This window comes from Histoplasma capsulatum, genomic scaffold (genome assembly GCF_000149585.1).
Source record: "Histoplasma capsulatum NAm1 scaffold_3 genomic scaffold, whole genome shotgun sequence".
In the NCBI taxonomy this organism is placed as follows: Eukaryota; Fungi; Ascomycota; class Eurotiomycetes; order Onygenales; family Ajellomycetaceae; genus Histoplasma; species Histoplasma mississippiense.
This window is the reverse complement of record NW_001813980.1, coordinates 628,546-651,782: the sequence shown is the minus strand read 5'-3', so window position 1 is coordinate 651,782 and position 23,237 is coordinate 628,546. Positions and strand designations below refer to the sequence as shown.

Sequence of the window (23,237 nt, the reverse complement as noted above, 5' to 3'; positions counted from 1 at the left end):
AGGGGCAATAGGTACTGGCTTATTATGGCTTTGACGTGAAATCCTCCACCGTATCGCGCGAGGCTCTCCGTTGTCTCGCAAATGCCCTCCTCCTTGAACCAAGCATGCGCCAGATATTTGTGGACTTGGGATACGGGCCTAACCTCGCAGATCGGCTCAAGGTAGAAAATCCGTCAACACTGAATGCGATCTTGTGCTGATTTTGTGACTGCAACTATTTTCAGGAAGAAAATTCTGATGATGAATTTTTGGCATCGCGTTTGCTATTCCTAGCCACCTACGACACTGATTTAGACTTTGATAAATTGATTGATAACAACAATCTCGGGGAATATATCAATAATGTATGGGTTTTACTATCCGATCTCTTGCACAAACAGCAATTCTAACAGGTCATCACAGCACATATATCGACATTCGAAACGATTCTCCAAAGCCAGAAAGAAGAAGCTCGATCAAATGGATGAGCTTGCACTCTCAGAAACGTTAAAACTGATGTTCAATATCACCAACTTCTACCCTCACCGAGTTGACGCATTCTCGCCTTCAATTCCGCATATTTTGAAGATACTAAGCCGCATTGAAATACCCACCCCGCCGCTCCAGGCCCCTGTCAACTACCTCATCAACTCCCTTCTCAACCTCGACCTTGAAGCAAAGAAAAGCAAACACTTCGGGACAAACCCCTTGTTTCCCAAATTCGACCAGAACTGCAATGTAGACAAGTTGATAAATATTCTAGATCAAGCTGTCGCGATGCATAAACCCCAACACCTCGAAAGTCTAGCCGTACCTCTTCTCACATTGTTACGGAAAATCTATTCCTTCGCACCTGAAGGTCCCAAAAAATATATGGAATGGCTGCTCCTTCCTGAAGATAACGACCATGACCTTCCTATCGGCAAATCAAATACACTCTCCTCTCGCCTCCTGCGTCTATCAACTTCGCCTGTAGCCCCAAGTCTCCGTGAAGGCATATCCGCTCTGATGTTCGAACTTTCTGGTAGCGACGCAACTGATTTTGTGAGAAATGTTGGGTATGGATTTGCTGCTGGTTTCCTCATGTCGCATGATATGCCGGTTCCAGAGACAGCCAAAGAAGCATTCAGCACCAGTGCTGGTGGGCTTGATCCAAATCTGAATCCCATTACTGGGCAGAGATGGGATGCGGAACCCCAAGATGGAGGCCCGGAAATGACAGAGGAGGAAAAAGAGCGAGAAGCAGAGAGATTGTTTATTTTGTTTGAAAGGTATGTTCACATTAATCATATTTTATTTTTACCATTTGCTAATTCCTTTGCTTGGTTATATTCTACAGGCTAAAAGCTACTGGTGTGGTTGACGTAGAAAATCCCGTCAGTGCTGCTCTCCAAACGGGGCGATTTGAAGAACTGGGCTGAAGTCCGTAGTTTACGAAATATCCTTATCTGGTGTTTTGAAATATACTCCCACCTGTTTTTGCTGGTTATACTAAATGGGTTTCTTTTTTTTTGCTTTATTTGATTACAATTCCAAATTACCCCATATGAATGCATTAATCGTGTGCTATCTTTCTCCGCTTGATATATCCCCTACGTACCAGTCATTGATTTAAACGCCACTATAAACGTTGATAATTGTGTATCCAGCGTTAATATGCAATTCCCAATCCAATGAAGGTGCACATGTTTTTTATCGTGTTCTCCTCCCAATTCGCAACCCAATATCATTGATTAAAAACGGAGCGAAATTCTATAGGGGGCGAAAATGGTGTTCAAGGTTTATTCTAACAAACCCTCGAGAACCACTACCTTCCCCATCCAGTAAAGTAATACAGCATTCATCCTAAAATAACTTGAATTGATGGGATATTATTCTTATCAGATCTCATGCAGTTGGGGGACGCTCCGATATCACATCATGTATAGTTTAGTGGAAACACTAGCTATATTTGAATAACCTCTGAATCTGGACTAAATGTTATCCGGTGCTATACCAGATGTTGCTAATATATTATATTAAGAGATTTAAAATAAGGCTTACGGCTATTAACTATCTTACCAAGTAATTGTGATATAAGTATTTCTTTTCATAAACTATACCTACTGTGCAACACCATGAAAAAAAAAATTCGCAAATTTGCTTTGCTCTATTGATTTTAGCAAGAACTCTCCTGTATCTAAAAATGGTATGTGACTAGAACCTGATCTCCATTCAAGACTCATTTGAAGTATGTTTGCATTGTGGATTTAAGAGGCTTGTTTGCTCACCTCCCAAAAGAGGTGTACTATTATATATTTATTCTTTAAATTTCTAGCAACTACTGTACGTATATACAGCCCTCTCTTTGGTTACATGGACATCAGGGACCTATACATAGTTGTGTTACAGTGTTTCCCTGCACATTTGCCTTCTTGTTATTTATCTCTTGAAGAAGCCGAAGGACATCAGCTACCAAATACAGGCTACCGGCAACTACCAAAGGCCCACTTTCACCACTTTCACCACCACCTTGCTTTGAGACTTCATCGGCCCACTCCAGCGCGGACACAATATCACCCCCGAAGTCCTTCGATTGCGCTAATTCACGCGTGCTGTCACTGTCGCTGCTGCTGCTCGTACAGCTGCTTACTACAGATAGCAGCTCTGCGCTTTCCACACTCCTCACCCACGGCATCCCATCCACAGGCCCAAACTGGACAACAGCAACATTGTCACCAGGTTTGAGCATGCAGTTGAATAATTCTTGAGTGTTCTTGCCCTGCGACGCAGCAATTACCCAAGTAACACTAACATTGTTTATATTCTCATGACTGGATGGATGTTTTCGAAGGTTGCGGTCTACATACGAGCAGAGGACACGTGCCGATTGAGGGTTATGTGCACCATCAAGGAGGATCGGTTGGCTGCGGGAAATAAGAGGGTTGAGGGAGAGTTCCTGCAAACGGCCTAGTCGTGGCGTTTTGGGGATGTGTTGGAATAAGCTTGGCAATGGTAGAGATGACGGCAAAATGCCCTTCTGCTGTAGGGCGGCGACTGCACAGGCGATATTCGCCTTCTGGTGTGGTTCAATGTTTAGGCATTTGAATATCTTCGCCAGCTCAGTGAATTCTTCCATGATGGAATCTGGGCTGGTGATGATGAAAGGTGTTTGCGTTTCCCATCCAATTCCCTCAAGTGTAGTTAGAACAGCCGGCTCGTTTGTCCCATCAATGACACAGGGAGTCCCGGGTTTCATAATACCCGCCTTCTCCCGCGCGATCTCCTGAAGGGTATTGCCCAGGATCGCTTGGTGATCATGGCCAATCTGAGCAATGATAGACACCAGAACATTACTTTTATTCAAGATATTTGTCGCATCCAGGCGGCCGCCCATACCCACCTCAACGATCCCAACATCGACATTTTCATGTGTGAAGATTTCAAATGCAGTGGTGGTGAGCAGCTCAAACTCAGTTGCACCAATTCCTAGTGATTGATTGCGGAGTTTGACATTGTGTTCTATCTGGCGGAAGAGAGGTTCGTGGACCACACAGTTGTCGATTGTTATACAATCCCACCGGTCGATGAGGTGCGGGGAGGTGAAGGAGCCGCACCGCACACCAGCTGCTGTGAGTAGAGCAGAGAGGTAGCCTGTAATGGAGCCTTTACCATTTGTGCCAGCGATATGGATGGCTCTCCAAGGCAGGGAAGAGGGCTGGACCAATTTAGCAATGCGGGAGAGTCCGAGTTGAATCATCCTGTCCCATCTGTCCTCATGAACCGGCGGGTCTCAGGAATCAAGGACAGAAACTGGCCAATGCTTGACCTCAGAAGCTTAGCCCCTCGGCTAAAGTGGATCGAGTGTCCAATTAAATCTATAGAGTTTGCATATTATCCCAAAAGATGAATTCCTTCAAGTGGTTAAAATTTCTAGCTGTGTGTAGTTGCTGCTCAAACGCTAGTCCGCAATAGGAAGTCTACCTAATATCATGCTCCAACAACTCACTCAGTTCCCATCGAAAGCCAGGTCTAGCGAACAGCGAAGCCCAGAAATAGAAAACCTCACGATAATAAGGCTAACAGCTTACCATAAACGCCAAAGTGAAAGGAACGTGCCATTGAGAATAATCTATAATACAACCAAAAACTAGAGCACATACCACCAATCAACGCAACCAGTAACTTCTGTTAATATGCAAATACATCGCTTCTTCTGTCCTGAAACAGGGAATGGGAAGCCTCTCTGATGGCTTCATTGGTCCAGGAGCCAATTTCTTACTTTCAATCTCAGTGCTAGCTTTTCGCTTGCCTTTGCCAAGCCTTGTATCTCCACGATCAATCTCAACTGGGAGGTATGACTCTTCCACGACTACCTGCACAGGGCACCGTCTTACGTTGCCCAGATGTATTGTGGGATCAAAACTGATCAAAATTATGGGTCGTTTACCATCCGATGTGGCAGGCGCTGTTGAGTAAACCATAGAGCGTTCATCGGAGGTAGCATCCACATCCCCACATCTTTCAGGAGGGCAGAGTAGCGACAGAAGTTCCGGGTGGGAATTTAGAGGAGGCCACAGCTTGATCCCGCGAGATTCGAAACGCTCATCGCTGTTTGGTATCGGTTCCTTTTGATTATCCAGTTCTGGCGGATGCAAAAGGCCGTCCTCACCTATGGGGAATCTGCGCTTCCGGGAACCTATACGAAGCCGTAATCTATCTATCTGTTGTTTTGATTCAGAATTATCATTAACCAAGTCGATAAAAGCTGACGCAGAATGGTTGTATGTTCGATACTTTGTTTTTGCAAAAATGAAGTCTCTGGCCATAGATGAAGACAGCTCATTTTCATCATATTCTGGGTGATAATTTCGGCGGAGGCGAATTTTGGGAGGTTGGTAATTAGGCTTGCTGCGGCCATCGAGAGCTGAAGTTAATGGATCATCAGGAAGAAGACAAACCGACAGATATTTAGGAAATCCAGGACTGTAGGACTCATCGCTTGAATGGGGTTCCCTTCCAGTTTGTGAATCTTTGCCCTTAACCAAGCCGTCCTCCTTTGAAAAATCTGTCTTGCAGCATGAAAGGGGTTGCATATAGTATGTCCTATAATTCTTACTGCCAGCACCGCTCCATTCTCTTCGACTTTCGATGATTAGGAGTTGATTCGTTGCATCGTCTGATTGAAGTGAGATGTTAGTCCACATGTCGTGGATCGGGCCTTCGCGGTGTTGTCGACGCCACAACGCACGCCATTCGACATTGTGAGGAGTTTGTACTGGAAACCGAATGCAAATATAGTAAGAAGTCCAGTCAATTTCTTCATCTTCAAATCTGCTGGCGTTTGAAACGGCGTAAAAGTGGTTATCATGGAGTTCAAAACAGATTGAAGACCCGATTTCAGATCCGACGAAGTTTTCCAATTGGACGGGGCGTTCTGCTAGGGGCCTCCTCTCAACCAGGTCCCAGCCATGAATTATCCATTCGTGGTGGCCATGCTCGGCAAACCGAGAATGAGTTCCATAAAATAAGACCAAATCATTGTGGCGTACAAATATTCTTCGTGACGATTCAAGCTGTTTCAGGAAAAGAAGTCTCCTGTTGTCTGTAGTAGATTTCTCACGAATATCAAGGACAATTAGCCACGGTTGAAGGCCGGTTATCTCACACAAGCCTGCGACGATGCCGTGGCTATAATTCAGAAGAGAAAATTGCACTCCTTGGTTAAAATCGGGAGGCACTCTCCAGGCACCAAGCAACACAGCCCCAACATTGACAACTTGCTCTTGCCGAGCAGCTCCATGCACATCAAGCGTACGGATCTCGCCTTCATCCAAATAACATAATACGCCTTGGTTGAACAAGAATGACTCGCCATATGCAACCATACATGCCAAGTAAGGTTGTGCAGTTGCCACTGCCTCACGCACGTCATACACTCTCCTGAGAGCCTCAATATATGTGATCTTTCCTTTCGAGGCCAATTTCCCTTCTCTTGTGTGGGAAATACATAACTTTGTAAGGTGTCAGTCCGTAACTAGATCATCAAGAAGTTGACCTTATATCTAGATGCGTTAGGAAACTTACTTGTACTGTCTTGCGGGCGGTGAGGTCACTTTTCAGCAAAGAATATAATTGCCGGTTGACAAAGCTCAAGTTAATGTAATCTTGAGGATCGAGACAAGAAGCAATTTGATACCATAAATCAAAGGGGATATCACCAATAGTGGTAGTCGGCATGATATAAGCAGGTAAGGTCTAGGGGTACCAGCGAGGAGCCGCGGTCCATAAGCATCGAGGAGTAGAGAATAGAAAGGGAAATGGCAACGTGGTAATGTCACCTTTCCTAGCTTGATAACCCCTTCGGACCCAAAAGGATGGAATTTTCCAATTAAATGGGCATAGTGGAGCAATATTTTCACTCTCGGAATGTAGCGAAGCTGCTAGCTGGGCGAGAAGGCGGGAAGCTTTGGAAGTCGAAATAAGTCAAACCAGGCACAGGTCACAACTGCAAGCTCCAAGAGACCACAGGCAGAGTAGCGGGTTTATATGCTGTTGTCGATGATGAGGCTGAAAGTTTGGATTCCGGAAAATAGCATTTGAAGCTGGCACCACCACCCAAACAGATCCCAAACGTGACGGGGTCACATAAGGCTGGGGGTTTATTGGTGTGTTCCTAGTCGCATAAAGGAGCAATTTCCGGGACGTTTATTTGTCAACCAATATTGCCGGATTCAAGCTTATCAGTCCCGAGAAGTGTGTGAGGCTCTGCGAGAGAAAACGAAACTTTTCATCAACGCGCTGGCCATGTTCGCTTGCTTCCCAGGTTGTGACAAGCCGGCTAGTCCCAGCCTGTATATTTTTAGGTTTCCAGGATCTGTTCATCTTGGTCATGGGAGGCTCCAAATGATTCTCTGGAATGGCCTACTGCGTAATGCTACTGAGTGGCGAAGCGACAACAGAAACAATAGGGCGGCATCGATTGGCTGGAAAACGGTCTCTGGATTTCCACCGGCGGAAAAAGTGGCCCCTTAAATTGGTTTTTCCCTGAACCCCCCCCCCCCCCCCCCCCCCCCCCCCACATCACTCATAATACCCATGACAAGAACAAACCCTTGAGTGGATTCTGATGCAATGTTGACCAGAGTGGAACGCCGTGGTATCCTGTCGGCCAAGTTGTCGCGCACTCCGTTTCCTATGTAAATTAACGGAGTGTCGCGTGTCTCCAAGTGGTGGTCGCCCCTCCGACTTTGAAATTTTGCCAAAAGAGGTTTCGGTTGTGTCCGCTATGAAGAGATGGGGGAGTCGTATCTTGGGCTAAACTACGCCAATCGTTGTAGCTGCTAGCCAATCATCCGTAGAATTGCTGCTCAGGCGTACCCCCGGAGTTGCATATGCATACATACATAGGTACTAGTACAGGACAATCCCGGTGGGTGACTCTGCACAACGCGCATTCGCCTTCGGCTTCTCGTTGCGGCTCTTTTTGCGCATCTGTCCGGGGGTGTGGAAGATCAGTCCTTGCACACACTAGAGATTAAACGGAAATCTCAATACTTGAGCCCAAATGAATCCAGTGTCTCAACATCAATTATGACAGCCAAGTTTTAGGCATTATGCCTCTAAACTCGACCAAGTGTTTGGGGACTTGGCTTGTCAACTAGTTGACTGATTTGTGCCAACATGCTTAACTCTCCTTAAAAATGTCTGGTGTATTCAACCATGATACAGGTATTGGATGCGGCTCTGCCCTGTGGCTATTTGGGGAGCGAAACAGCAAATTTGCCATCATCTTTTCTGCTCCTTTTCTTCCAAACCAACGGTCCAATTTTCTCCCCCATATTTTCCCCTGCTATCGGCTGGCTCAATAATGAGCGCAGTGGGAATTTATTGTGGATTCACGTAATCCACTACTCAGCACCCATGCTGTTTTCCATATAAAATCAAGGATGATCAGCTATATCTCTCAACAGCTATTGTATTAATTCCCTACGTGACTTGTAATTTATGAATGTAGATGAATATTTTTAACAAGTATTTTAAAGTCCAAAATCGTCCTTATATTGTTGAGCTATAAACCTATATATTGTAAGTTAGTTAAGTGCTTTGGCTTTTAAATTACATCAGAGCCACTGACATCCGCCTGCCCCTATGGTATGGCCAGTCCTTGATTACTCGTACTTCTCCGCATGAACATGGCAGCAACCACACTCACAAATCAATCGTAGGGGTGTATACTTAATGGGCCGAATGTAATTTATAGAGGAAAACACTACCAATATATAACATTGTAGCCTTCTGAGTCTTCATTGTGGCTGCTCACTTGCAAACTTCTTCTTCAACGCCGCCACATCAAGTCCACAAAGCTCTGCCTTCTTTACAATATCTCTTGACCTTTCCACAACAGGAACATCAATCATCATTCCATCCAATGTCCATGCACCCCTCCCATCCTCTGCTGCCTTCGTATCAGCCACAATAACCCTCACTGCCCACTCCACCTCCTTCAACTCAGGACTGAAAAGCTGCTGCACTAACTCCACTTGAGATGGATGAATACACTGCTTCCCATTGAAGCCCATGCGCTTGCCATTCAGCACCTCATCCTCCAATACAGCAGGTGTCTTGAAGTCCGTGCATACTAGATCAATTATTGACGACAACTTATGTGCACAAGCAGCAGTTACAATTGCAGAGCGCGCGTAGAGGAATTCGGTTAGAGAGGGTGTTTGGGTTATGCTTAGATCTTTGGAGAAGTCTGCTGCAGCGAAGACTAGGCCTGATAACTGATGTGTGGCGGCAGTGCAGATTTGAGGAAGATTCAGAATTGATTTCGCGCTTTCAATTAAAGCTATAACGGAGATTGGTGGATTTTTGGATGGGTCTGGATTGGATTCGGTGGGTTTGAGGTTGGAGCGAGTATGGGATATTACATCAGAGATGAAGTGGAGGTCAGAGGCGCTTTCAACTTTTGGAACGACGAGAGTAGTTAGATTTGGAGATTTGAGCTGGATTGAGGGTGAGAAGGTGCATCGTCTCTTGAAACCTTATGGGTCGCAGGAAGAGTAAATTTTACTGACCATTTCTGTAAGATCAGCTAGGGCCAGCCCACTGCTGACGGAATTGATGCGCACAGCGCGCTCTTTTATGCCAGATGGCTTGGGTTGGTCAATGGCATTTCGAATCAAGGTGCGTGCTTCGGCCTTTCTTGTTTGGGATACACTATCTTCCAGGTCATATGCCACACAGTCCGCGACGAGATTGCGAGATTTGTCCAGCATGCGCTGAGAGGAGCCCGGGACTATTTATGAAGAGCGACATTGTATTGGCAATTGATATGAGCAACTTGAGTACATGAAATCGAACATACCGTACAATAAAGCCCGGCGCAAGACGGTACCTGTGGAGGCCATGATGATGTAAGATGGGTAACGGTAGTTAGTCAACGCAATTCTTTGAAGCCAAAGCCGATGCTTATAAAATAAGTCGATTGGGAAATGTCACATATGCTTCATTTACAAACGTTGACCTTAGCATGTTAGACATAGTCGGTCAAGTTGCGGTTACAAGTTGTCAAGCCGGATACAATGGGGCTCTTGGCACTTAGGTAACTGGTAAACATTTGCAACGTAACTAACTACTTTCAGTTAACTAGTATTTTATCCTATCTAAAACTGTTGACTTAACGAACTACTGGTACATTTAACCTTACACAGCTTTCTTCTTGTAGTGTACAGATTAGAGTTGTAAGGATTCACTTTAAACCAAACAGTGAGCCTAGGGTCTTAGGCTCACTTTTACATGGATATTAGTGTATTTTGTACTTTAGACTGTATGAGCAGTGTAACATCGTGCCCCATTACGCGGCGTATACAGCTAACAAATATTCAATGAGGAGTCAAAACAGAGTGATGAAGTTAACGAAAGACAATTCAATGATTGAATTGCATACAAGTGATCATATCTAAAATGATCAAAGTAACTTCATATAGAGAGAGCCATATGTCTCATAGATAGCAATTGCTTGTGGTTACTCAAAAATATTTCTATCAGTTTCGATTCTCGAACAAAGTTTGTATAAGAGAAACTATTAAAAGTTGAAAAATGCAGTATCAAACAGAGCAAGGTGAAGTTTAATATAGAATTCAAGTTTAGCTTCGATATATACTCAGAAAGAAATACTGAGTAGCGTTTGTGTGTGAAAGCAGCATTTTCGCCATCCGACACCCAGTCATCCATTCTCTGGCTCCCTAAAATCTGCCGGACGAAGCAAACCACCATCCAAAACTGTTCCAATATGCGTCTTCCCAATCGCTTCACAATTCATCCGAACCTTCGTCAAAAATACCTTTAGAAACTTGACAGGACTGTCGATGAAATTCGACTTGCTACTACCCTTCAAAATAAACCCGTCTGCAGCGATCGCTTGACCGCTTCTATCCTTCTCCCAGGCAAGACTGAGAAGCTCACACACCTCCACATATTCTCTGAATGAGCTGAAGTACAATTGCCCAGAAAATAAATTCAGCTGCAGGACCAAGTAGCGAGGCAAGTCCCATACCACTGGCTGTTTAGGGGTGGTAAACAAATCCAGCCCATCCAACGTGCAAAAGCCCATGTTCATGCGCGGTGCATACAGGTGTAGTGTTGTAGCCTCAGACTGTTTTACTGCCGGTAGGAGCTCCTGCGCTTCTTATGGGCTTATGATGATCATGTGCTGGACTGTAATTGATGAGCTGCTGGTGATGTTTGTCAGGATCCACTGTACTGGCCGCTGGTACGCATTGGAAATGTATTTACCACCGGATATTTGAATTGTGCTGGCAAAATCAGAGCTCATGAGAAGTCCAGCAGGGAATTGAGAAACGTCAATATGTTTGGCGGCACTGGTGTTGCGCAATATCTCAAAAGCAGGTTTATAAGCTTTTGATTTTTCAATTAGCCTACCAGTAGACATGAATTCTATTATATCACGGGGGATGTGAGCTCTGCAGCTTTGGCTGGAGGTGGCCTCTGAGGCTGTTGCTCTTGCTCATTCTCAGGGGAAAGCTCGCGTTCTTGCTGCTCCTGGAGTGTGGCTGAGTTGAGGTCTGCACTGTCAAATTCACGACAGTGCTCCATGATGAGGTTGAAATTTCTGTTGTTGTTCGCTTTCCCAGTGGACGCCACTAGATTGCTTGGACTTGGTCGATACCTGGCCTCAAGGGTTTGGGATTCCTCTTCAAGAAATCGTGCAGCTTGTGTCGTCGATATTTGCACCTTTCCCTTGTTGCGGGATTCAGCCCAAAGTGAACTGTGACGTTCATATTTTTGACCTTGTATAGCCCAAAGCGGAATGCTTCGTCGCATATCAATGCAGGGTTCAGATATAGCCCAACTCAGGACATCTGACACATTAATTGAAACGTTTTCCGCATTCGCACGTGCCAGCATTTTGGTCTTGATCCCTCCTGAAATACAACATATAACGGACTGGCCTTCACCAAGTTTTCTCATTCTCATACATGCTGCACAATCCTTTTGCAGCTGGGGCTGTGCTGTTCACGGAAATTATTAAAGTTATGGGGAATGGCTTCATCGTAATCGCATTCGATTTCATTGTAGATTCGCATGAGGTCGTTGTAGTTCTCCTTATTTTCGTCGGGAGTTCTTCGAGTTTAATCTGTCTCTCCCGTGTTTCCCACCTCTCAATTTCCTCCAGAGTGTTTTGTAGCTCGTGACACTGATCGACGTACTTGACAGAAAAGGAATATTGAAGGCAAAAATCGTTGAATATACCCGGAGCAGAAAATCTTGCTCGCGCTTGACGGGAATAGAGATATTTCTCTACCCGAAGGAGCGTTTCCATTTCATCCTTGAAAGGCAAAACTAAAGATTGAAGCGGGCCTTGAGGAATTCCCGGGTCATAATCCAAAAGAAGTTCGCATATATGCACAGCAGATTCGTCACAAGCAATCCAAAGTTCAAGAATGATGAGTAGCATTGCGGAGGAGGCTTCCGGGTTTTTTGAATAAACGGGAGAGGCAATAGCATAGTAATTTTGAATCAAGTCGCCTAGCTTGCCACAAGTGCTGCCGTTCGATTTATGGCACTGTAGCCACTGAGGTAGCTTAGAGACAACCCAATCCTCTATGACCCTCAAATTAAACGACGCATATTCCTCGGCCAAGATGTTTGGGCAATTTGGAGGTTCGTTAGCGCTATATTTCGCGAGAATGGAAGCTGGTTGAAATGGGCCAAAGTTATTGATAATTTCTCGTTCGGGAAGCAACTCGATATATTCATCTAGTGCCGAGAGAGAATGAAATACATCTTGGTTGAAATCCAGGCATCCAAGGCCAGATAGTTCGTAGCGGGGACCGCTATTTTTCACGAGGCTCGACCATATATTTTGAATCCGGTCTCTGGCGTTCTGCATCGTTTTTGTAACGAAAGACTGTGTTGATTCCTGAAGGGGCGAGTCGATTTTAAGCAATCGGCGAGAGATTTTGGCAATCTGGATATATAGGAGATCGCTATGAAATGAATGTCTGAGTGATGATTTCAGAACACGACTCATGAGAAATATCATAAACTCTTTGTAGAGATCCACTAGAGGCCTTGTCGCAACTTTTGTTTCTCTGGAGAAGACAAGTTGCATTACAACAGGGACAAACAGCCATAGTGGAGATCTTCGCCACGGTAGTAAAGCATCGCTCCACAATACTTCTTCCCGAGTATTTTTCCAAATACGAGACACGTCCACAGGTTGGCCAACAGACCTTAGAATCCCCGCAAAAAGCTCAGTTACCATCTTTGGGTGCACAGTGTCTCGGATCTCATCGTGCATTTGTCCGGCCTTCTTCACCTTCGGCATTGTTTCCGCAGAAGGCTGATAGCTCATCTTAGTAAGTATACGAGAGACCATAGCTTAAAATCCAGGGGCCTGAAATGCACCAATGCCCAAAGAGAAGACCGGCCCTGGGAAAGACCGTCTAAGCCTGCCTTTTGTTGTGATAACAGCTTGATTGAGCGGAGATAGTTCAGATAACTCGAAACTAACGGAGTTGGCGACCTTGCCGACCAATATGCCTGTGTTCTGGGCCCGTATGTGAAGCGGAACCATCCCACCTTTGGTTGATTAGCAAGAAGGAGTAAACTTAAGGAAGAAAAATGTAGGCAATAAGCTTACCATTGTTGCAAAGATTTTTAAGAGCATCCTCAAGCTTCTCTTCGCTGAGGGAACCATCAGAACTTGAACACTCACGCACAGTCTTCAAGTTTGAGATCATAACAATAACCAAATCGACAATTCCATGCTAGTCGCGTGTGACACAGTGCCTAAAATCTAAGAGAGCCTGGAATATGGTGTCCAGCAGTAGATTTTCGTAATGCGAATTGAAGTCATCTTCCTGGGGGAGTTCGGGCGGGAGGAAAATGTGATGAATCAAGTACATAACTGCGTCATGGGACAGTTCCATCGTTTCGGGGGCCATGGTGACTACCGGGTTAAGCGCAATAATCCAGCTAGAAAGAGTGTGGATTTTGAGTGAGCACCGATTAGTATCAGGTTTCAGAGAGGGAAGATGAGGTCCTGAGTAACAGTATCAACATGCAACCCCGGAAGGCAACTCCAATAGAAGGGCGGCGAGACGATTGATGAATACCTCAATATGGTGAGCCGACCGAAGAAGAGACGCAGTCGTACCGCTGGGTTTGATGTAGTAAGAAATATGAGGGCTATCGAGCTCAGGTTGCCACTATCATTGTGTGCCTTGGAGGAGACTATTTATATGTAGCCCTAACAATGAATAGCACCGGGCCGTGAAAGCCCGGTGGGTGAAAGGAACCCTTCTAGCAAGCTTTCAAGATCGCTTCCAAGGCTACCACCTCACAATGGTGGTCGTTGGAGGCCTCAAAAATCCGCGCATGTTGCCAAATTGTTGGCTGCAGAGGTATGTCATCATCCCCCAATCAGCCCAGTAAAGGCACAGCATTTGAATGGTAGCTACGTGTAAGTTTTGAGCATAAACTCAGCACGAGTCTACCGAGACGTGCTGGTGAGTTGCTGACACTGATATAAATTCATATGTCAACAACAAATATTGTCTTGAGCTCCCTGTGTTGCTGGCATGGTATGGCACTGAGCAAGGCTGGAAAAATCCCTCTGAAATGTACATCTGTCTCGTAATAAAATCGCTATCGTCAAGAAGAACTTCCGTTAACCAGCTCATTTGATCGCTTAAATGACTTGCCTTAGGAAACGGAGAAAATTCGTTGAATTTCCTGGGGGTATATAACCATTGAGTTTGTACTGTACAGAGGATCCTCCGTAACGTAATTCTTATCGTGATGAGAGCTAGTTTACTAACCACACTCAGCTAGGCATTTTAAAATTCATCGTGGGGCGTTATTAATTTCCAGGACTGCATGTGCTTCAACCCTTTCCCTCTCCTAATTATCTAAGCCCTAACTTCAGGAATGTTGGGCCAGTGGGTAACCTGGGAATGTTGTCGCGGGCGGAAGCATGCCATAAGAGTAATTTAACTCGACAATAGTTACGGAGTTGTGTTGTGGGTGTGATTTAGTTGGGTCAACGTTCAAAAACCACGTTCAAGTTACTCCGTAGTTAGTATTTACCATAACCTTTAGTAACTAACTAAATACTTTTTTCAGAGTTTGGCTTGGTTCGTCCCCTTCTACTAGCTACCAGCATGGCGCTGGTGGTGATCGCTCGACCTCTTGTACCCAAGTGGCCTAACAAATACTGAGCTCACTCAAATGCAAAATAATTAGTTACTCGTCCATTTACTGACTTAAGCCTTCAAGGAATGCTACTAGTACCACTTCACATGTTTCGCATTGCTTTTTGGCCTGTCTCTTCCTTACATAGCCGCGCCATACCATGCAATATTTACGAGATGTCATTATCCATGACGTGAAAGGAAATCTAGTTACCAGAAAGATGCTGTTATTATTGACAACCCAGGAGAAAGTTATGTTTTGGTTGATCTAGGGTTGTGAGTGCACTCTGTGCTGCCAGCGCAGTTACAATAGCTTCTGTAGCTAGTGCCGAAGATAAGCTGAAGATAGATGTAAACTTACGTATTTCCATGATTCACAACACTCTTGGGTTTGGTAAGTTATCAGTGTGTGAGTGCTTGTACTTCCCGTGCTAGCAGTATGTGTTTTAATGCTAGAATCATCAAGTTATCCCCACCTCTATGTCCCATGCAAGATCCATTGTCAAACAGGGTCAATTACAAGCCTAGCAACCATATTCTTGAGCTCGAAGATGCACGAGATAGTTATAGATGGAACTTTTGATGGTACAATCCAGCCACCCATCCGGGCCAGAGCAGTCAGATCGTTTCGAAACTGAAAGTTGGGTGAGACTATGTGAGCAGACCAATAAAGAGAATTAATAGTAATTTGAGAAGGCAGAGTAGCTGCATTGGATTGATTGCCCAGCAAAACCAGCTGCGTATGGATGACGGCATCGTGGTGTACTGTACTAGGAATCAACAGATAAAAATCACGGGTAACGCAGCACGGAGTACGTGAGTAATGTGAGTAAATTTCATCTGCCTCATCGCGAATGTTGCATGAAAGAAGCAAAATCCGCAAGGCATGGAATAATAATAATCCATTCCATAAAGGGCCTAGCAGGATCGACAACGTTACTTGGTTCATACTCCGTAAAATACCCACTAGTTACTAGTAATAATGGATAAATCCTTTTCCTGTACAGATTACAATGAGGGGAGACTCTTCCCACCGAGATTTTGCATTCCTTCGTATGATAGTACTATAGTTACTAGTATGTATGATCAACTTTGTCGCAGTAACTTCTAGTGTTCGTTTCTTCAGATCAGCATTGAGGGATATATATCAATGTCATACACGCTTGAGGTTGGAATGTCCATAATGCTGTTATTGCCTGGTGCGTGCGGGTAAACTAACATTGTTTCCAGCACCTCGACTCCTCACTCCCAGTAACGGCGATTCAAGTGATTGATAGTTCTGATGGCAGATTTATCCTAAGTGGCTATGGACCATATCTCCAACTAGTTGATGAGGCCAGAGGTACTCTGCTGGATCGGATTCAAATATTTGAGAGAAACACCGTCCATGGTATTCAACTTGCCAATTTGGCGTTTGCGAAATCCGCTGTCAATGTTACCAGCTTTCTCGTTTGGGGTGGTCAGTCCTTCCGACTATTCACGTTAGAGGTCGGCAACCTTGGAAGTTGTTCACTTTCAGTTTCCAGCCCGGAGTGTGCAGCTCCTGACTGGATCCTGAATGCAAATTTCTATCGTCCAGAGGACAATGATCTAAACTCCTCCATAGCAAATAGAGCTTGTTTGATAACTGCACATAATGTTCTCTTTGGGTTAAAATGGGAAGATGACTCTATGACATACCAGGCGGACATTCGACTGCGCCAGATTGGAACGGGATTGAAGTCGGTCCTATATTCTGCTGATGTTTCATGGCTATCACCGGAACAGATTCTCGTGGCTGCAGGAACGGTCTTTGGGGAAATAGTTGTTTGGTCATCTCGCCTTCCTACTACGCAGAGGTCTATTTTCTGGGGAAACTCTTCCGTTACTATCCATCATCTCTTCACTGGACACGATGGGTCAATTTTTGGAGTGGATATATCTCCCGAAATCCGCTGGCCGAATGGCAACCAGACTCGAAGGTTCCTGGCAAGTTGTAGCGACGACCGAACTATACGGATTTGGGATATTTCGGACTGTTCTTCGCCTCTTGCAACCAAAAAACATGAAAAGGCAGCAGCAAGACCTGCAACTCGCTCTACCGGATTTGGAAATATTTTCCGTGATGATTTGGATATCGACCCGGAAGCCTGTATTGCGAAAGCGTGGGGTCACACCTCTAGGATTTGGAAGGCGAGCTTCGTGGATATAACTATTTCACCGCAAGCAACCTGTTTGAAACTCGTGTCTCTCGGCGAAGACGCTTCCTGCCAAGTTTGGCGCTTGAGGTTGCAATGCGACTCGCAGGTTGAAGAACCCCTTGCCTCATATAAACATACAATTCTTCAACATATGTCAACGCATGCCTACCATACTGGAAAGAATATTTGGTCCATGGCAGTGCATAATTCACCGGACTCGACGACAGTGTACTCCGGAGGTGCAGACGGAAGTGTACACTCATTCGTTATTGGGACAAATGAGGCGTCCTCTAAACATCGGTCGCGAATACGGACATACGATATATATGATCTTTCACAACATCTCCCTGTGTCCGTCGGCTCCATGCCTGGTAAAGCACGGAGACAAAAATCAGATGACAGGTTAAATCGATATGCATTTGTTTCTGAAACTTGTATTCTTGGGTTATCTTCCCATGGTAAGCTGAACGTGGGTCACATTTCAGATCTGGAAAGTATAGAGCCTCAACAGATGGATCAGAAGCACGCCCCAGCAATCTCCTGGGAGAATATTGAGGTTCTGGATTCACCCGGATCTCAGTTTGCTATGGCTGGCCATCCAGAGCTAGGGATTGGGATGATCGGTGATGTGAAAGGTACTCTGTGGTGGTACAGAAATGACACTAGGGGAATCCTTACATTGGTTCAGTTGGAAAAGAAGATAACAGGCATATTTTTCGCATCCTCACAGACCAAATATGATAATAACATTGACCCTATGTCTTCAATCGCTGTGGTCACTACATCTCTGGGGACACCGAGCACAAATCTATTTTTGATCCCTGACAAAAATTTTCCTGGGAACTTTACGAGGATATCCTTGGATGTGCCTCCCACATTCCTGACGACAAGCGCTGCTTTCATTGGACACAAGTTTCTCTTAATATTAGGGGCTAAAACAGGGCATCTAAGTGTTTTTGACCTTAAAAATGCCAAGGACCCTACTCCCTGTGTTCCAGCGCTTACCGTTTTCAACTTACATGCAAGGGACACTATAACGTCAGTCACTCCACTACCACAGCCTCAGCTCCAGGAGGAACGAATTTTGACTACGGGAAGAGATGGGTACTATTGTATTCACTCATTAGCTGGGACAGGGGATCCGAAATCTCCTTGGGCACTACAGACCATTCATAAAATGACTCCACCATTTGGACCCTATATTGAAGGTGGTTACTTCGATAAAGCCACGAACCATTTGATTCTCTTCGGATTTAAAAGCACGGAGTTTATCGTATGGAATGAATCAACCCAAACCGAACGAGCAACTATTGAATGCGGTGGTGCTCATCGAATCTGGGCCTACAACCCATATCACGCTGGTGATTCAAGCGAGGTTTTTGCGTGGACCAAAGCATCTACCTTTAACTTGTTTAGAAAAACATCCGTGCTACACCGTGCTGTGACGCTTGGTACCCATGGGCGAGAGGTAAAAGTAGCGGCTATTTCGGAGGCTCTTTTCGAAGACGGAGGCAATAAACATAGGATTATTGCTACTGGAGGTGAGGACACCTTAATTCGCATATCCGTTTTCGAAGAAATGACTTCTTCCAAGTCGCGGGCCAGCTTGGCTTGCCTGCGAAGTTTGAAAAAGCACAATGCGGGTATCCAACACTTACAATGGTCGCCATGCGGAAAGTTTTTATTCAGCAGTGCGGGAGCTGAAGAATTCTATATCTGGAGACTTCGATCTATTCGCGGCTTCGGGATGGGGGCCATTTGTGAGGGAGAATGTCCAAAGACAGCAGAAGATTCCGACTTACGGATCACAAGTTTTGATGTACTGCAGACCGCCACCCACGATGAGACAGAAAATTCGTTCCTGCTCTGCTTAGCGTATTCTAACTCAACTGTCAATGTAAGCATGACCCATTTTTCTGTGATCGATGCCAGCTAACAAGCAAGATTTTCCACTACGTCTCCGCCGCTTCCGGTGGTTCGTTTATTCATCTCAGCAAAGGCCGATACACGGCAAACTGCCTAACAGAAATATACTTCTCCAACTCGACCTTAGGGCTATCATTGATTACTGCTTCCACAGACGGATATATTGCCACATGGGACATTTCCGAAAACTTGAATGATATATATTATCTTTCTAACGACGGGTTAAGACAACCCCGAGGAATCAAGACGTCTACAGAGCCGCGGCCGGTAAACTGGCAACATCGGTACTGCATTCATCAAAGCAGCGTCAAAGCCATGGAGATATCTCCTTTATCTAATGGAGAATGCCTAATTGTGACTGGCGGGGACGATAATGCCATTTCAGTTTCCCGCCTTAGAATAGGCAATGGTGCGAACTCGGACCATGCCAAAAATTCATTTTCTACAATATCACTACCCCAAGCACACGCGTCGGCTGTAACTGCTATGTCTGTCCTGGAGAAGCCGGCCCGACTAGTAAGTATGTGCCAGCAAGATTATGCCGTATTTGAGTTGCTCATCGCATCGACTGGAAACGACCAGCGTCTTAAACTCTGGTTAGTTGAATTGGACTTTGCGAGATCTGGCGAGGATGGAATTCGCGTATCCCTGTTGCAAGATGTGTACACTTCAGTAGCAGATATGTCGTCGATGAGCAGCTTCAGAACGCATATTGGCAGGGGTGACAACAATGAGCTGAGGACATTGAAAATTTGTTTACTTCTTTGCGGAGTCGGGGTAGATTTGTGGTTCTTGAGGATGGCATGATGATGCCCATTGCATCGCGATATTGGAATTCAGAGTTCTAATTTTGGGTTCCAAAAATTAAAGTAAAGCAAGACGAACAACATTTCAACAATCATACAAGTTCCAGCAGCAAACGGGATAAATGAAAGAAGTTTCAGCTTTTTCCCCACATGGCATATACATCTAAGCTGATCCTGATGTATCAATCATCACTTTCGTTGTGGGCTTTTTTTGAAGTGGGGTTTAGATCAGCGACTATTACGGTGAAAGAAGCGGGAATCAACACTGGTTTATGGGGTATCGAGCAAATATCAAACTTTCCAGCATCCTTGCTGTGTGGCAGCCGGCATACTATTGTCACGCCCCTGCTAATTTGATATTCAAATCGACGATGCGATCCTTCGCTAGCGCTAGCGGACGCAATATTGCCCGAGTATCCGCGAGGGTTATTTGCTTCCTGGTAATTCTGGCAACATTTGGGTCGACTAAATATAACCATATTGATGAGTGATAACCGCATCACGTCCTCTTGAGACGTTACCATAGCTACCTATACTTCCTACAAAGAGGCTAGAAAGCAACGCAAGAGAGAAGATGGCAGCTCAAACCCCCACCAAAACCCTCACGGCTCACTGCTTTTGCCGTGCTGTGCACTACAAGCTCACTATCCCCATCACTTCCCTCCCGCTACGCACACACCTCTGCCATTGCGGCATCTGCCGCTTCACTCATGGAGCACCATGCGTCTTCCACGCGCCACTGCCCGTGGGTATAACTCCACAATGGGTTGCACCCTCAGGCCCACATAACCTGACCAGCTACAGACATACTAGTGGTGCTCTTTCCGATCGTGTCTTCTGTAGTACCTGCGGCTGTCAAATCGGTGACATCTGGCCCGCAAAGCCTATCAATAGCAAAGAGGATGAGGAAAAGGAAGATGCAGCTGACAATCGACACTGGACCATCTCCACCTCCATCTTCACCGAGCACAGCCCATCCAATTTTCAAATCGACAAACATATCTTCACCGACTCCGCCCCGGGAAAGGTGGGATTGCATCAACTCCTCCCTCGTATCAGCAGGCGCGATATGGAAATTTACACAGGTCACTTCCTCCCACCAAACGCCAACAGGATCCTTCCCCCACCCCCAGCACCCCCTCAGGCTGAATTTGGGAACACGGATAGTAAAGAGGAGCGGTTGCGTTGCGAATGCCACTGCGGCGGAGTGTCTTTCACCTTCCCTCGCCCCACCAAAGCCATCCTCGGTAATTCCGAGCTGAACAAATTCGTCTCACCCACCGACCCGCGCAAGTGGCTCGCCAGCCTTGATCTCTGCGATGACTGCCGCTTACTGAACGGTACACATGTGACCGCGTGGACGTTCCTACCGCTGCAACTGCTGGAGCCAGCTGTTGGAACTGACTTGATCATCGGTACGTCAAAGACGTTCGAGTCCTCGAAAGGGGTGAGGAGAGCGTTTTGTGGAACGTGCGGGGCGACGGTATTTTATTGGTCTGAGGACAGGGCCGATATTGTGGATGTGGCGCTTGGGTTGGTGAGGGCGAGCGAGGGATTGTTTGCGGAAAGCTGGGTGACATGGAGGAATGGACGGGTGGCCTACCAGGAGAGCGGGGAGAGGTTTGATAGAGATTTTGCGGAGGCCGTGGCGCTGGGGATTAAAAGCTGGGGGGCGGAGAGGGAGGGAGAAGTTTTAGATATCCAAATTGGGTGAGGCGGGTGAGGTGAGTGAGTCTCCGAGACGAGCAGAATCATCATTAAGGCACAGCAGTACAACAGGTTGGTTTATTTTATAGGTTACTGAGGCAAAATGCTCCTCCAGGCGATGTCGGAAGATATGAAGTCTGGAGGTCCGCTGGCTCTGCTCTTCAAATATATGGAAAAATCCGCGATCACTGAACATACGGAACACTATTGTATTTAATGAGTCTGTCTGCATATGAGGACTGGATGGCTTTGAGAACGCAATATATAAGTTATAGGTGTAGAAATACTTGATTTTACATTTTGAAATTGGTTGATAACCCCGATTTGACCAATTTCTCAATGGGGAGTGGGAATATTTGAGAAAGGCTGAATAGCAACAGTTACGCAAATTGCCGCAAATTCTCGCATATTTAATCAGAGTAAGAATCCATCTCCATGAGCAATAATGCGTATGGGGATGTTATTTCACATAGTCAGCTATCATTGATTACCTGGTCATACATACCACGCACGAGCTGTGAGGAGCCACCCTGATGCTACGTGCTACCATGCACTTCAGTGCGGATGGCTCGCCTGTAGAAGATTCAGTACTGGATGGGATGTTAATATTGGCCCTTGCAAACGAATTGGCAGAAAGCGATCAACGCTGGGCCATGTTCCACGGATACATCCTCGACCTGGACGGCAAAGAGACTCAAAACAGTAAAATAAGATAATCCAGGTCAATTTTCTGCTTAAATATCTGAAATGGCTACAGACGGACATACATCGCGTGCAGACAACACAGCACTCTTTCTCGTTATTATTTAAAAATATTTTCTCCAGTGCGTCGTTGTCGCAAGCAATTCCTGAAATCCCCTGCCTTTCCGTGGGTCGGGATCAGGGGGGCATTTGCGCCACACTGTAACAATAAAAACAGCGTAATGATAAAAATATCAACTTCTTCATTAATCAACCTTCAAATATTAATGTAAGTAGCGATGTTGGAAATGGCTGCTTATATTTCGGTTGGTCCTTAGGACTCTACGAGGATCAAGCAGTAGGAGATAATACGGTGATATATCGGAGAGGATTCGGATCAAGTAGTTAGATATTGAGGGTGTAGAACGTAGGGGTCAGATTATAACAGAATGATCCGCTGGTCCCTAGAAGGTTGGACCAGCTGCTAGCTATATACACACAGTATCATAAGCAGATCGAACTTGCTATGATGTAGATGGCGTAGTATGATGCAAGTGGCAAGATAATGCCTTGATTTCAAACTTGATATGACGTTGGTGGTGCTATGTTCGGCGATGTCATATCCTGATATGACGTTGGTGGTGTTATGTTCGGCGATGTCATATCTTTAGGGCTATCGCTAATTCCGGCCTAGCACTGGCACCTTAGTGCGGGTTTCTTACAACTGCCCCCCCTGAAAGGGCCGCTGTCCCAGCGGGCCAAAAAATCGTAGGGTAATCGTAGGTAGTTCGCGGTATTAACCGACATCGAATGTTGTTGTCCTGTGAGATTGTGGAGCTGCGCCTGTGGTCGAACCGAACCCAGCCCCCGCCCTCGAAATTCTTGCGATTCTGCAGCGTATTGAGGACGCTCAGAAGGAAATGAATGAAAAAATGGAAAAAATGGTGATGCGGATGGGGGAGATGGCCCAGAATATTGAATGCTTGGAGACGACGTTTTATACAGTATGTATATCCAAAGAGATTTCACTAGATAATCACTAACAAATCGTAGCTTGTAGGAAGGATTGGCAAAATTGAAAGGGAATTTGGAATCATGGAGGAAAATTAAATTGCAGATGGCGTTCTGAGGGGTTCTTTGCTTTTTCCTTCTGATCAGAGTTCGAAATCGTAACGTAGCCTCATTAAACTCCTAAAACCTTGTAGGATAAAAAGGAGAAGAGTGCCACTAAGCTTCAAGAACCCTTTGGGGTTCGA

The 23,237-nt window shown here is 45.5% G+C and overlaps 7 protein-coding genes across 7 annotated transcripts in view; 3 read left to right on the top strand and 4 right to left on the bottom strand.

Annotated features, from left to right (window-relative positions):
* The window catches only part of HCAG_03335 (predicted protein), a gene marked incomplete at both ends in the record, with an annotated part of 2,292 nt that extends 892 nt beyond the window's left edge, over window positions 1-1,400 (top strand). Inside the window, 4 exons of the mRNA XM_001541188.1 lie at window positions 166-193; window positions 225-344; window positions 403-1,250; window positions 1,319-1,400. Coding sequence (XP_001541238.1) covers window positions 166-193; window positions 225-344; window positions 403-1,250; window positions 1,319-1,400 — 1,078 coding nt within the window. The remainder of the gene's footprint in view (window positions 1-165; window positions 194-224; window positions 345-402; window positions 1,251-1,318) is intronic.
* A 524-nt stretch (window positions 1,401-1,924) lies between these two features.
* On the bottom strand, window positions 1,925-6,198 carry HCAG_03334 (conserved hypothetical protein; the record flags this gene model as incomplete). The annotated part of the gene is made up of 11 exons (XM_001541187.1): window positions 1,925-1,969; window positions 2,023-2,031; window positions 2,250-2,266; window positions 2,356-2,768; window positions 2,829-3,286; window positions 3,362-3,676; window positions 4,050-4,090; window positions 4,241-4,334; window positions 4,440-4,657; window positions 5,078-5,972; window positions 6,046-6,198. The coding sequence occupies 11 exons, from the start codon at window positions 6,196-6,198 to the stop codon at window positions 1,925-1,927; spliced, it is 2,658 nt and encodes an 885-aa protein (XP_001541237.1).
* A 1,831-nt stretch (window positions 6,199-8,029) lies between these two features.
* On the bottom strand, window positions 8,030-9,371 carry HCAG_03333 (citrate lyase subunit beta; the record flags this gene model as incomplete). The annotated part of the gene is made up of 4 exons (XM_001541186.1): window positions 8,030-8,037; window positions 8,282-8,926; window positions 9,035-9,259; window positions 9,329-9,371. The coding sequence occupies 4 exons, from the start codon at window positions 9,369-9,371 to the stop codon at window positions 8,030-8,032; spliced, it is 921 nt and encodes a 306-aa protein (XP_001541236.1).
* Window positions 9,372-10,189: 818 nt separating this feature from the next.
* Window positions 10,190-10,576, bottom strand: HCAG_03332 (predicted protein; the record flags this gene model as incomplete). Its single annotated transcript, XM_001541185.1, has 1 exon — window positions 10,190-10,576. One exon carries the CDS (start codon window positions 10,574-10,576, stop codon window positions 10,190-10,192), a length of 387 nt encoding a protein of 128 aa, XP_001541235.1.
* Window positions 10,577-10,923: 347 nt separating this feature from the next.
* Window positions 10,924-12,814, bottom strand: HCAG_03331 (predicted protein; the record flags this gene model as incomplete). Its single annotated transcript, XM_001541184.1, has 2 exons — window positions 10,924-11,495; window positions 11,737-12,814. 2 exons carry the CDS (start codon window positions 12,812-12,814, stop codon window positions 10,924-10,926), a joined length of 1,650 nt encoding a protein of 549 aa, XP_001541234.1.
* Window positions 12,815-13,328: 514 nt separating this feature from the next.
* On the top strand, window positions 13,329-19,594 carry HCAG_03330 (predicted protein; the record flags this gene model as incomplete). Its single annotated transcript, XM_001541183.1, has 10 exons — window positions 13,329-13,473; window positions 13,753-13,892; window positions 13,975-13,997; window positions 14,417-14,475; window positions 14,526-14,562; window positions 14,954-15,075; window positions 15,278-15,326; window positions 15,375-15,493; window positions 15,934-18,758; window positions 19,034-19,594. 10 exons carry the CDS (start codon window positions 13,329-13,331, stop codon window positions 19,592-19,594), a joined length of 4,080 nt encoding a protein of 1,359 aa, XP_001541233.1.
* A 573-nt stretch (window positions 19,595-20,167) lies between these two features.
* On the top strand, window positions 20,168-21,492 carry HCAG_03329 (predicted protein; the record flags this gene model as incomplete). The annotated part of the gene is made up of 2 exons (XM_001541182.1): window positions 20,168-21,303; window positions 21,390-21,492. The coding sequence occupies 2 exons, from the start codon at window positions 20,168-20,170 to the stop codon at window positions 21,490-21,492; spliced, it is 1,239 nt and encodes a 412-aa protein (XP_001541232.1).
* Between the last annotated feature and the right edge of the window lie 1,745 nt (window positions 21,493-23,237).